Here is a 14,798-nt window from a genome sequence, read left to right as displayed (position 1 = left end):
ATCGCATAAATTTACTTAGAAACAAAATTCAATAATATTGTTTCATTAATGGTAAAGTTTGGTTGTAACCAATGGATATCGTTTTGTTTCACGGCTTTCATAAAAAATTCCGTACTATTTCCGACATTCTCTATCTCCTCATCTCTCGCTCTCTTTTTCTGCTATGTAGTCGTTCGATTTTGCTCTCTATCTCTCAAGTGATAAAGGTCCAATGACTCAATAATTTTTTTCCTCTCGCCCTCTTAGTCATACCAACTTTTTTACTCTCTATAGTACCCGCTCTCGCGTTTGCGCCCTCTCTGTATCCTTTATTACTTTTGTCTCCTATTGCTCAATAAATTTTCCGCTCCCGCTCTCTTCATCTGCTCAACTCTAGCGTTTTCTCTATATATTTCCCTCTAACTCTCTCCCTTTCTTTCTCATACTCTCCCCTCATCATATTTGTCAATAATTACTCAATTAGTTTTCAATTCTCCCAAACAATTTCCTCAAGTTCACTATACTCCAGGCTTTCGATCACAAAAAAGTAAAACTTGAATTAAGTGGCTTCTGTGTCAAATGTCACAACAAAATAATCATGAGTGTTCAGTACAGACTTGGCTTTCTTAAGTACATGAAGTGCAATTCGCGATTTTTATGTTGAGTTGGTTATTCAACAAAGAAGTTCCATCAAATTTTCTTTGCCGAATTCGCCTGACTTATCTCTGTGTAACTTCTTGCTATTCAGCAAATTCAAACGACCGCTGTAGAATAACCATTTTGAATCTATTGAAGACATTTAATGATAATCGCTACGCACATTGAAGGCCATTTCGAAAATTGACTTTAACAACCGTTTTGTGGATTAGCAAAATTGTTGGCTCAAGTCTATTAGGATCAAGGAGGATTCCTTTGAAAGATGCGACACAAGTTTGAAGAATAAATTAAGTATTTTAAAATTATGAACAAGGACTTACTATTCATTGCTTATAGTAGTATATCAAGCGAATATGCTAAACAAATTTAAGTCATGCAGTCAGCCGTCACCAATACTAAATATCAACTTATTTTTTTCTATTCCCTTAGTAATCGATTTTATTGCTGAAAATTACTTTTTGATATTTTCTGGGTTAAAACTGAGAATAGAAACCCTGTTAAATGAAACTGACAACATTTTCAGTTATTATAGTTCTTGAGTAGACTTTTCCGTGAGTTCTAGTATCTTTATTGCAGCCGATTTTCTATACTGGGTTAAGAATTATAATAAACGTCCAAAGGACTTTAGCAAGAGAAACGGTACTTTGGTACCGCACAAGACGTCCGAATATTTCTGAAAATGTTCATATAAGCACTTTAATTGATTCGCATATAATCTTCCACAGAGTAACCCTAATCAGTTGTCTCACTATTTGTGCAATCAATGTAATACCATAAACTTCATTAATAATCTTCTGAAGAGAGACTTTGAACACTATAATTCCACCTTTCTATTTTAGATTCACACTATTGTTAGAACCTTAGTGAGTGTGATTAAATAAACAAGTGTATGAAAAGCTTAGTTATAGCCGAACTTAGCTCTTCTTAGTTGTTTAATTTGGATTTTCAAAAATTGTTTGTAGAACGGGTATTAATATAAAATTATTTGCTCCATTTTCTTTCTATGCTCAACGGATGCACTTTTTCTGCATGGTTTGTCTGCTTGCTTGCAGCTTATAACATTCAACATATTGATGACTAATAAGCTACGCAGCTACCGCTGCCCACATACTTACAAATATAATTATATTTAATATGGCAAAATGCCAAAATAAAGTCGTTGAAATGCAGCAAAATAAAACAAATCGAAGCAAACGAAAACATAAGCATCTTTCCTGGAGATTAACTGGCTGACCCCACACACTTAGTGTGAGAGAGTGAGAGAGTGAGAGAGTGCAAGGAGCTAAAGAAAATTGAAAATGAAATCGCAATAAGCACAGCAAATCCCTGGATAGCTTGTGTTTGCTGCGGCTTAATGGAAGATTTATTTCAAGGAAAGCAAAAATCGTTGAGAAACTTAATTGCGTGTGTGTGCATGCTTTTCGCTGTGCGTATTTTTCTTAGGTGTATTAGCTTTGCTCATAAGTTCGTACATATTCTCTCGTGAGATTAATTTTATTTATTTATTTAGAAATCCAGTTACTCTTATGTGTTTTAATGTTCATTGTACAGCACTAGTGCTTGCTGCATTTCCTGAAATTTTCCTGGAAATTAATTTTTTTTTTGTGAAGTTAAATGATAGAGCACCTCGAATATGTGGGAATTTATGCACGAATATTAAGAAATATTAATTTTTGGTTCATTTCATCATAATAACTTATTTTGAAGGCGATTAATTATAGTACTTCATTAGAAACATATACAGTATATTTCATATCACAATGAACACCAGTGCGAATTTGAATTTTATTCTTTACTTAAATAAGTAGTCCTTCTGTAGCTAAGTTGAAGTACTTTCCGCTGGTGGGGAGAGAGGAAAAAATTGTGAGATCATATTTTGCAAATTTTTTGTTTTGCATCACTATCTGCCAGAAACGAATGTCTAACCTCCCTTGAAAAGATCAAAAAGCGGAAACTGAAAGTTTATATAAGTCTATACGAATTTTTTTGGACTTGTCTTTAAAAAAAACCGCTTTTTAGACGAAACTGTCCACCTTGACATAAATAGTGGTCGGAAAAAACCAAAGGGATATTTTCTTACATACAAGTTATTTATTTGTTTTTCTGTAGTTCGATGTACCTACAAACCACTCACAGCGTGAAAATGAAATAAACGATTTCGGTTGAAATTGCTTCGGAAAAGAGCTTATAGGATCATATATGTACTCAATGAGTATTTTTGTGCAGTAACTTATTTGCATCAAATAAATGTCAAACTGCTGTTTCGAAGTGCCTACAATAAACAGATTCCATTAGCATGCGTAAAAATGTCGAATAACATGTGGAATGGAAGCGAATTAATTTACAAAATTAATTAAATGTCTTTGGCTTATTGAAGTACGCATGGATTGAGATTTTTTTTTTGTTTTTTTTCTTTTTGTTGTTATCAAATAACCGTTTTTTCGTCCGAGTATTGCCGAAATGAAGATTTAAATAATGCAGTGAAGCATAAACCACACATACAAGTATGTAATGGTAACTGGGTGTAGGTTTATGGTCTTGTCTTTACATCATAAAAAAATATACTCGCTTTTATATATATATAATATAATATAATATATATTTATGATTTTTTTCTATCCTATCATAAAATATTTGGAACTTTGAAGGTTCGCATCCATCCTTCGGGGTAAATAATTTCCAAATTCACTAAAAAGCGTCTTCAGCTGATCTTATCTACCAAACCTACTTCTATGCCCAAGTAATCTTCAACTCAAAGTCAATACCATATTACGTAGAAGAGGCTCTAAACATCTAATTAGGCATTGTAAGCCATATTTTAAGTAAAATTTTGGGTTTAGAAGGCTGTGTGCACATGTTCACCACATTCGCTAACAGTGGAACAAAAACACATCCGAATATGACTATCTCAGCAGCATTTGAAGCGTGGATTTTGTACGTCGATTCTTCACTATGAAGAAGACTTGGATTTGTCACCAGCTTTGCAGTACAATTGTAAAGCTACTCTCTCTCTCTCTTTCAGTGAGGCTCAATGACTGTTTGTCTGTATAAAAAATAGCTCTTGAGTAAACTAGAATGAGCCATGGATAATTTTTCCCACTCTGATAATATGCTTTAAGAGTTTAATACCTTTAAAGTCGATTTAAATAACATCTTCATCACTATAAACTCCTAATGGCATTGCGTGCTACAGCCCAAACGCGCAACAGAGAAAGAAGAGTTTATAAAAAAAAAAGAGTTGAATTAAACTCACAAACGCTCACTTTAGTAACACACAATACATTTAGATCAATTTTGAATTCTCTTGGTTAGGTAGCCGACTCCCAAAAGTACCTCCGAAAAAACATTTTTGCGATGAGGAAGCTTTTTCTGCTTCAGTTGATTGCAAATCGATTTAGTTTTGAAATCAAAAATGTATTTGACCCACTAACTCAGGTTTGTCTAACTGATGCTTGTGTTGCCACGTGTAACWTGCAACATTAAATGTAAGACATTTAGAGTTCTTTAACGCCAACAAAATGTCTTTAGAAAAAAGACGTTATTTCCTGCAGACGCGTTAAAGAATTGCGACACAATAAACAAACATACTTAATAAGGCAWATAAATACATATCGCTTAATATATATAAAACTTTATTGTATATGTGTATATTTACGCTTCTTTCATGTGCAGCTTTAATGTATTATTTATCTTCGTTATCCCAATTATATCTATATTCTTGGGAAATACGTCTTTGGACGCTAACTTTAATTGCAATACCTTCAAGTCCAAACTACATAYAAACACAAGCGCATAAATTGATACATTTCATTATTAATCACATACCTATACATATATGTATGCATACCCTTTTCACCTTAATTTGTAAGCGCGCAACTTATCCATGTCTCGTTTATCTCGCAACCCCAGTCATGTACGATTAATGATATGAAATAAATACTTCAATGTTCAGTGATATATTCTATACAAACATATATCAATAGGTTGGACAACTATGCGTATACGTAACACACATACATACATAAATATTCACCTGTTGGTATATAAATGTATGCACTCACCTGAAACTTCGCTCCGAAATGTCCTGCAATTCGTTATCGATCAATTTCAATGTCTTCAATCGGAGTCCCTGAAATGTTTCATCGTCGACACTTTGCAGATGTGTGCGTGACATTTCAATRTAACGCACGGAACTGTGTATGAATTCTGTAAGTGATTGGAAAACAGACRAAAAATAAATGATTGAAACTAGTCAAATATGTAATAGAGCAGATAAGCGTATGGATTTGGTAGAAATCTCTATGAGATTTATTATATCAAAGCYCTTAGGTGAATTACTTGAGCAAATATAATTAGATTTTTGGCAGGTGTTGGTTGAAATATTATCCCAAACACATAAAAGTTAAAGTCAATAAGAATATTTTCAAGTCAGGCTGAATATAGGTAGGATGGACATTAATGAAAGAATAATTGATAATAAAAATTATAATAGAGTTTAGAGATAGATGCTCCTATTAAGCGAGCTGTAGGACTGTGAATCTTTAATCGGAAATAAATATTATTTCACAAGCATTTTTTTTATAACAAACTATTATTGATAAAATAATCAGAAAAATTTGTCTGAGAAGTTTTATTACTGCACAAATCAAAGAGTGTTCAGTGTTGTTTAGGGAGCCGGCATCATCAAGAAACCGGAAACATGTTCATAGTTACAACCAAGATGAGATTCTTTAAATTTACATCTAAGGGCTTACTGTCCCTCGGAGAATCGAATGTTCCCTGAGAATAACAATGAACTTAGCGAACAGCGTCCTTTGTGCTTAACGTGGGTACCTGCTGTCGTCAGCCTTACCCCATGGCGCCGAAAGGTGCAGTGGATCAAATCAATGTATTCACCTGCGCCCTGCATATGCCAGGCATATACAGTACCAATTGGCAGTGGACACAAAAACTACCCTGGCAAAGTTCGAGACCCATCTAAAACACCTGCCATGTTTTGGTTCCGGCACCCGGTTGCGATGCAGCTATACATTGAGTGATCAAAATAACCTGCCCGCATTCGGGTTTTAAATCAAAACCATAACAACATACTCCGAGGGGATACACCCCATGAACAGGTTGGAGCGAACTGCAAGGTCTCCTGCTTCGCGATGTATTAGAACTAAGTTTCCGGTCAAATCTCTTAGCCAAAACTACTACCAATTGAGCTTCCAYMATGMTTTGGATWGGTGAMCAGGTGTTGGACCTCATACTCTCATCTAACGCACGCGAAAATCGCACAAGAAACGCACACTTAAATTTYAGTCAGTTATCTTCGCCGTCTAAATAACTTACACGCAAACCTTTCAAACGACCCTAAATGTTCGGCTTTCTAAATCTGTATAACTAATTCCCATTTCCTCAAGGTTCCTGATATCCGAGTACGCTTGACATTCTGCAATGACATGTACCTAATCCTCAATGCAGTCTCCATRCACACATTCAGGACTTTCCTATAAGTTACTCCTATGCAAAAATGTATTCAGTGGTCTATGCCCAGTAAGTAGGAAGCTCATAGAGAATATGAAGTATAGATGTCTTTCCAAACATTCCGCATGAACTCGTAAGTAAGCCAACCGTTACGGCTACTATCCCACTTTTCCCACGCTTTTGCCACTTTCTCCTAACCCTTTCATCTAGAGCCTCTTGCTTCCTTCCTCTGCACATCATCAACAATCCAATCATTCATGCAGCAATTTTAGCCTCAAAACCCACATTCACCAAATGTAGCATGAAACACATTATTTCACACATGGTCAACCCCAGGTTTTTGACATGCGTCATATACCTGGGTGGTTCTCCAGTTGTCCCAGCATTGAGTCCATCATGAAGTTTCATATATATGAAACACAGATAGACCCCTGCGGGCAGCTCCGAGCCACTTCGATCTCTACGCTTCCATATAAGAACAAAAAAAAAAAACACGAAAATTTTTCAATCATCCAAATTTACTTTATCGCCTTGAAGGTAACATCAATTTGAAGCGCTGCACATGTGTCAACTCTTCACCCAATCGTCAAAAAATTGCGTCGAATTTTTGTTTTGATATCTTCAATAGAGTCGAAGCGTGTTCTCCGAAGTGGATATTTCAGTGTGAAGAAAAGTAAAAGTCACATGGAGCTAAATCAGGGAGATGCGGTACTTGTTTAATGATACAATTTGAGTGTTTGGCCAAAATTTTACACAAACACGTTAAAAAAGTTTTGTAAAATTCGACAAACACTACTGAGGTCGACAAAGATAAACAGCTTCTGTAAACACACTGGTTCACAGATCAGATTTTTGGCATCATAGTTAAGGACAGTTATACCAATCCAGAAAAAAATGTAGCTGTCTTCCATATAAGCAGAATATGAGAGGAGGAAATGAAGAATTCCCGATACTTTCTTGACAGAACGTAATCTGTAATAATTAATGTCGGTAGACTTAAGTAACTAAATAAGTATAAAAAAATCCGAACTATCATCTCTGTAATACCTGTATACTAGTATAGAGTTTTGAGAGACAAATGGAGAAATCGATACGATTTTGATTATTTTGGTAGAAGAAAGCCAGAAAGACTCAAAAAATTTGCAGAAAGCAGAGATTTTTGCGAATAAGTAATATAACTGAATAAAAATAAGTTATTTTTGTGTCACAATTTTAACATATTTCTAGAAAGACCGCTTTATGCCACTGTTGAGACGGTTTAGAAACTAAAAATTACTTCTGGCTTGCCGACATTTATTTTTTATCTTCTTTTATATGATTAATGTTGCAACATACGATTCGTCAGCTTTTTATTACATACTTTTTAGTGTCCYCAACTTTTTTCATAACCTTTGTTCACCAGCAAATACTTTGTATCTCTGCTGTTGCCGCAACTTAGTTTTCCAATCATCTTGCCCCACACCACCCAATTTATTTCGGGTCACTAGAGATCTAAGTTTCGGCCAAAGTTCAAATTGTTTGCCATTTGTTGGCAGGAAGCAATGCAAACATACACACACACATTTACACAGACAAAAATAAGCGGCAGCGTTGCTCAATAGATTTGCAAGTGTGCTGTGGCCATAACACAATCTACAACCAATCAGTGCCGGCACACTAGAGCCGTTCAGGCAGCAATTGCACAAAAAAGCAGACAACGACAAGAAAACATTAAAAGCAACAAAAACAAAATTGAAAATGCTTACATACACACATAACACACAACTACAAAAGTAAATTGAATGAAAAAAATTGGCAATAATGGGGTCATCAGCGAGGCCATCCGATAAACAGAAATGACAATGGCAATTGGCTGGTGGGTGTGCGGGTGTGTGGGTTGTCGGGTGAGCGGCTGCCAGGACACAAACGTGCGCGTNTCGCACAGTCATGGATGTCCAATGAGACATGTTTACTTTAAAAACAAAAAATTCAACTTTATCGGGACGAGTCGAGAAAGAACGCATTTCATACTTAAATTATCCACCATAATCATTAGAACGGACTCAAGAGAGATGTCTCTTCCCAACTCTCTGGCACTTATCGGATGTTTATCTCTAGATGTGTATAAGAGACAGACACACAACTACAAAAGAAAATTGAATGAAAAAAATTGGCAATAATGGGGTCATCAGCGAGGCCATCCGATAAACAGAAATGACAATGGCAATTGGCTGGCGGGTGTGAGGGTGTGCGGGTGTGTGGGTTGTCGGGTGAGCGGCTGCCAGGACACAAACGTGCGCGTGCTATAATGGGCACATTTCGTGAAAGCAATGAAAATTGAAATAGGCAATTAAGTCGACAGACACACAGTGAGCGTGGTAGAGTGTGCTGCTGCAAATGCTTTTCGGAAATGGATTTCTAATTTATTTAAAATTTGAGCGCAATTCACATTGACATTCCGATGTGCGCAAATGAGTTTAAAATGTCTAAGTGCTATCGATTTGGACACAGCATGCCAGGCCTAAGCGAGTTTTAGCTTCMAATTTCGATTTCGCTTTTGTTGTTGGCTACCTTAATGCTGTTGTTGTTGTCGCTTACTAGCGCAAATGCAATCAAATTGCTGTCGAATGGGGGCGCGCCATAGAAAAATGTTACTCATACGCCTAGTGGTGCGCCATAATGAGCTATTTGCTCTTACCCACACCGCTGTAGTCTGCACAAAGCGTGCCATTTCGCTGAAGAATGCTCATTTCGCTAACGCAAATTCATTGACGCTATCAATTTGGCATTAAAGTTGAGCTCCAAAAACCGCCTCAATGCTTAGCTAATAGATTTTTAATGAGCAACGCTTACGAATGTCAGCTACAAGAGAGCTTAACTAGTGCTTGCGCGTATACACAATGGGAGTATACATATACATGGGGATATTGTATGTGTGTGTGTTTGCACAAGCAAACTATAAGCAACAACTAATTAAATGTAGCAAAACAATGCTTAATGGTTGTTGTTGTTGTGGTGTGTGTGTGGCCCTCCAACTACGCCACCGAGTGACTTCAGCTAAATGCCAAAGCCAACAAAAAACAACACAAACAATGCTTCTTCGCTTTCTTAGTCGTTAGTATTGTTCTGCAGCTAACTTCGCACTATAWAACTCACACGCTGTCTGCTTGCCGCCGTCTGTCCTCACCCCACTTGGCTCCAACTCCGGTTTATCTGTTTGCTTTTGTCGCATTGGTAATTAACATAAGATTAACTTTTGCACACAATTAAATGCGAAAGGCGTAAAAGTTTTTGTGGCTAAATGAAACGCACACTCATATGCAGCAATGAGACAATTGTCTATCGTATACACACATACATGCTCAGACAATTGCTTGCATTGTCTCACGCCAGACTGACATAGTTTTAGATAAAAACATTTAAATGCGCACAAAGTTTTTGCAAAAATGACGTGAAAGTAGCGCAAGCTGCAAAAGAAAAAGTATGTGTGTATGTGAGTGTATGCTAGTATGAGTATATTGTTATTCTTGCATAAAAGCATATGGAAGCGCACCATACATACCAAAGTTCGGAAACAAAAAAGGAGACACTTTAATCAAGGTTTTAACTTTTTCAAAACTCAGAGCTTTTATTAAAACCAATAAAATACGACATATACCCTCCTCATGTAAATTTCTTATAGCACAAAGGTGTACAAAAAATCTTTGTCTCAACTTTTATAGGTCACTTTATATAACAGCTATATGCTATAGCGGTCTGATTCGAAAAATAACTTAATACTCAGAACTTAAAGCATTACTTTTGGCAATAATTCATACAGAAAATACTAAAGATTTATTGGGAAATAAAAAAAATTTTACATACAGATATTTTCTTTGGAACGATCAATTTGTATAACATCTGTGCGCTATAGTGATCCGATCATAGCAATTTGTTTGGAGACTCTAGCGTAGTCTTAGGCAATAATTCGTACCAAATTTCATGTTGATATCTTACCAAATAGAAAATTTTTGCTCACAAGAACTGGAGTTTGATAAGCCTCCTTTCCGCTTCCTTTGGTAGCTATATTCTTTAGTACTCCGTTATATGCGATTCCATGAAATGAGCATTATTCTTGGAAGGAAATGCTGTGCGCACAATCTGAGATCAATATCTTGAAAGCTTAGACACTAGTTCGCATATGTAAATATATATTGAACTTGACTCGGCCGTCTGAGGTTAAGGTATAAAAATGAAGTTTATAGTCTTATATACTTTCTGATCAAGTTTCATATTTTTTTACTGTAAAGAAAGCCCTGCCCAAGCTTCTAAATCAATTAGATATTAGCTTGTTTCTTACTTTTCCAAACATTTATTGTGACAAAAGAGTAAACAAATTTCAAAGTAATCCCAATCAGATGAAATATAGTATACTTCTGCCAACAATCTTTTCAGTCCCCGAAATATTTTTCTTAAGCATATTTTGGGATGGCTTTTAGGTGGCTCTGCTAATTTTTTTTTATCTCTTCCATGGACTGGAAACGGATTCCACGTAGCGTCAATTTCAATTTAGGAAACAAGAAMAAMTCACGCRGGACAAAAGCTGGTAAATACGGTGGTTGATCGGTGGTATTCATTAAGATGATGCATTTTCATTGGGTAATATCCATGAATTGCTCYTCCAGAATTTCGGTGGACAATGCCTCAATATGGCCAAATAAAATTCCTTATTGATCGTCTATCCCTCCACAACAAACTCTAGATGCACCCAACCACGAAAATCAAAACAAAAAAAACAAAAAAAAAAAAAACTATCATCTTGGGCTTTGAGCGACTGTTACGTGGTTTTTGAGTTTCGGCTCGTTTTTTTCCCTCCATTCAGATGACTGTTTACTTATTTGTATATAGAACTCATGAAGAAGAAGAATATCTTAATGGTAGTTTTAATTCTCTCTATGAATATGATATCGGAATTCGCACAGTCATGGATGTCCAATGAGACATGTTTACTTTAAAAACAAAAAATTCAACTTTATCGGGACGAGTCGAGAAAGAACGCATTTCATACTTAAATTATCCACCATAATCATTAGAACGGACTCAAGAGAGATGTCTCTTCCCAACTCTCTGGCACTTATCGGATGTTTATCAAACACCATACCCTTCAGTTCTTTAAGATTTTTTTCAGTAAAATAGATCGAAGGACGTCCAGAACGAGGTGTTCCTCAACGACCTCTAGATCGTCTTTGAAGGCTTTGTACGACTCGGAAGCTTGTATTTTTGAATCAACATTCGCAACGATTTTGCAAAGAAATTTGGTTAAAAACATAAAATTTAAACAAATTCTTTGTTCTATATTTCAATCCATTGTGAGAATCGCAATGCACTATTTAGGTGTCGACTTAAGCAACTGCTCATATTTGGCATAGTAATTAAGGACAGTCCTACAAACTTAGCAAAATACCTTTTYTTAGGTATCAAATATGCGGTGACTTTAAATTAGTCAAATAAGTTTTTATTCATTTTCACTTGGAACTAATTTGCAGTGATATTTTCAGCTAAGGATGACTGAATGCTGACAGAGGACAAGCGCAAGCGATCGAGATCGAGCAAACGGCAGCCAGCAAGGATTGATGGAAGAGAAGGAATTGATTTTGTATTTGGTAGTGAGTATAGGATGGGCAGGAAAACATACTTTGAGCTACTTCTCTACAGCCAAACTCTAATTAGAATCTGTATGTCAACACTTAGATCTACTAGAGGAAGAAATCGGTCAGCTCTGGCCAATAGAAAAGGGGGTTTATGCCATCAGAACAACTCCAGGCCACACACAAAGACGAAAGACAAACACCAAAGGCTGATTTCGATCTTATTAGAAATCTAGATTCTAATCCGGACCTTGCACCAATTGATAACTAACTTTTACTGGGAAGAGTGCCAAGTCAGCTTTTCTATGGGGCGACATTAAGAAATTATACTGAGAATAAGTTATCGAGCTTTCAATTTGATGCTTAAGTAATGAGAGTTTTATTATATCTTACATTACCTGAAGTTTCTGAAATGAAAAGCTGTCACTAGTTCATGTTAATCTATAGAATTATGTAATTGATGAAGAATTATGTTTTCTTACGTGATTGGTGCCATTGGTAAGGAATTATCTAATATGAGCTGTTTCCCTCTCTTAATTGGGACGCAGCTTTGGCAACAGGAAAGGAATTGTTCTCCATAAGGACAAGCAGTTCATTTCACACTCATCGACAGTGACTCGTTAGAAGATCCAAAAGTTTGGTTAAGAGGTTTTTATGCAACCAGCTTATAGTCCAGACCTACTTTTGTCTAGAGCAAATTAATTTTTTTGCGAAAAATTTCATCTTTTTTGTAGATTGAGACCAAGATTTCTACGAGAGTGGTATTTTTTCAAAAAGGAAGTATCGAATCATTCTGTGCTAATTAAAACTGTCAATAGCTGTCAATAAAATATAAGCAACTGAATAGCAACAGCACTGCTCTTCATAATACCTTGACCACATTTAAGTCCGTCGCTGGATCCGGAGTCAAATMAAAATCAGATATTAAACTGTAGAAGTATTCATCTCTGTCATTCACAGCTCTTTTGTAGGAAAATSCGTTGAGATATATTTGAAATTAGCGAGACATTATTTACTAGCGCTGAATTCAGACCAAAAGCTCGCTCCATTTACTATTTATTATTTAAAGCATGACTTTTTTGCCTTTGTGTCTATGCACAACTGTGTCAGGCATTCTGTCATGCCATTCTGCCACGCAAGCAGTCGAGTTTTTAGTCCCTTAGCGATTTAATTGTTTGCTTAAACAGCAAAGCGCGCGACAGCTGAGAGCCGCAAAAACAAACAGCGAAATGAAAATGGTAAAAAATGCAAGCCAAAAAAGCAAAGAAAAAATATGTATATGTGAGCTAACCTAATTCAACTTTGACTGCGACGAGGAGCAGCGACTTTTGCAGTCGAATGTCCCACAATGAGCCTACGGACCAACCAGACCTACACACACACACACATAKGTTAATGCAAGTGAAAAGCGCACAAAGGTAAACAAAAACGCTGGAGAAAGTAGAYACACACGTAAGTGTGCGAAAAACCGCTTATTTGTTTAATGTGTTTCTTGTATGTCTGTGTATATGTGTGTGTGTAAGCGTTTGCTCGCTGTCCTTGTACCCGACGTGAWGCCTCTGCACTCCAGTGTGTTTGTGTGTAAGCCCGAGCTTTGCGCTCTGTCCCCAGCGTGGCATCAACAACAACAGAATTGGTAACAGCAGTCACAACAACAACAATTAAATAACGTTTCGTTGAGCATGTGTTAATTAATGAGGTTGCATTGCACGTCGAGAGAGCAGCGGCCGTTTTTATATTTGCGCTCACAGCTGAGGGCACCAAGCGTTGAACTTTAACGCGCCACGCCACGCCAAAGCAAAGCAAAGCTCAGCAGTGCTCGGTTGGCAGCGCTCGTAGACACCGCAAKGCTTGAGGGAGTGGCGCAAAGGCAATGCTTTGGCCAAACAGCTGTGCACACATACATAGGCGCACACAAATAATAGCAAAAGCACATATGAATTTTGCTGATGTGGGTACTTTCGTCCTTTGTCTGAATGTGTATGTGTGTATGTGTGCTTGTTCTCATGCTGGTCGCTTGTTGTGCGCTTACATTGGCATTCATACCAGCACAACTAATCATGTAACGGTGTTTATAAGCATGTGTAAGCGGTTTGACAGCTGCTGTGCAACGAGGCTGTCGACATTGGGCACTGAGGCGATACATTTAKCTGGTCTGCTTAACAACTCGCGCAAACACACACATACACGAAAAGTACAAACATATACATACACATATATACAACTGTTTGTTTATATGCCCCCAGGAGTGCGACTGCCTACGAGCACACTGTCACACACACATATGTATATATATATATATGCACATGAATGGACGCACTCAACTGAAGTGGGCTAGGCCACCTCTAAGCTCTTTGGCTGTTCGGCTTATTTGGCACATCAGCCAGTGGCTAGCTGTGGGTTTGTTCATCTGCCAGGCTTTACTGTTATGTAGCATAGTTATATATATTTATTATAAGTGCATTCTGCTAATTAGCTAGTTAGCAGCTAAGCTGAACTGATTAGCTCTTAGCTTTATTTCAAATTGAGCCCAGCTTTACTGTTTTGACTGAACAGTTTCCGTGACATCTATATGCTATAGTGATCCGATCTGAGCATTAATTTTGGAGATTGTAGCTATACCTTGACTAATAGTCTGTTTGAAATTTAGTGAAGATGCCTTGTCAACTAAACGAAGTTTTCCATACAAGGAATTAATACCGATTAATCGAATGTATGACGCTAAAATTGCCCGATCTAAACAATTTCATCCGAGATTATAGCCATGCTTTGGGCAATAAGTTATGCCAAATTTTGCAGAGATTCCTCTTAAAATAAGAAAGTTTATCATAGAAGTATTGATTGATTCCGGTTATTCAGTTTTTCAGTTTGTATGACAGTTATTCGCTATAGCTTTCCGATCTTCACAATTTCCCCCGCGATAATAGCAACGTCTTTGGTTATAAGTTGTGTCGAATTTCCTAAAGATATCGCTTCAAATAAAAAAGTTGTTCATACAAGGACTTGAGTTCGAACACTTAAGTAGCTGCCACGCTATGTTTGTCCAATATCGGTGGATCTCAAAAAGACCTGTGACCTTCATGACCT

The 14,798-nt window shown here is 36.8% G+C and overlaps 1 protein-coding gene across 1 annotated transcript in view; it reads right to left on the bottom strand.

Moving 5' to 3' along the window:
* The window catches only part of LOC108972815 (chaoptin), a 242,574-nt gene that overhangs the window by 22,840 nt on the left and 204,936 nt on the right, over positions 1-14,798 (bottom strand). Inside the window, exon 3 of the mRNA XM_018939640.1 lies at positions 4,698-4,842. Within this exon, the coding sequence (XP_018795185.1) occupies positions 4,698-4,842 (145 nt within the window). The remainder of the gene's footprint in view (positions 1-4,697; positions 4,843-14,798) is intronic.

The sequence above is a fragment of the Bactrocera latifrons genome, unplaced genomic scaffold (genome assembly GCF_001853355.1).
Source record: "Bactrocera latifrons isolate USDA-ARS-PBARC rearing strain unplaced genomic scaffold, ASM185335v1 scaffold_43, whole genome shotgun sequence".
In the NCBI taxonomy this organism is placed as follows: Eukaryota; Metazoa; Arthropoda; class Insecta; order Diptera; family Tephritidae; genus Bactrocera; species Bactrocera latifrons.
Note: the sequence above shows the minus strand (reverse complement) of the source record. Positions and strands in the feature narration are given on the sequence as shown.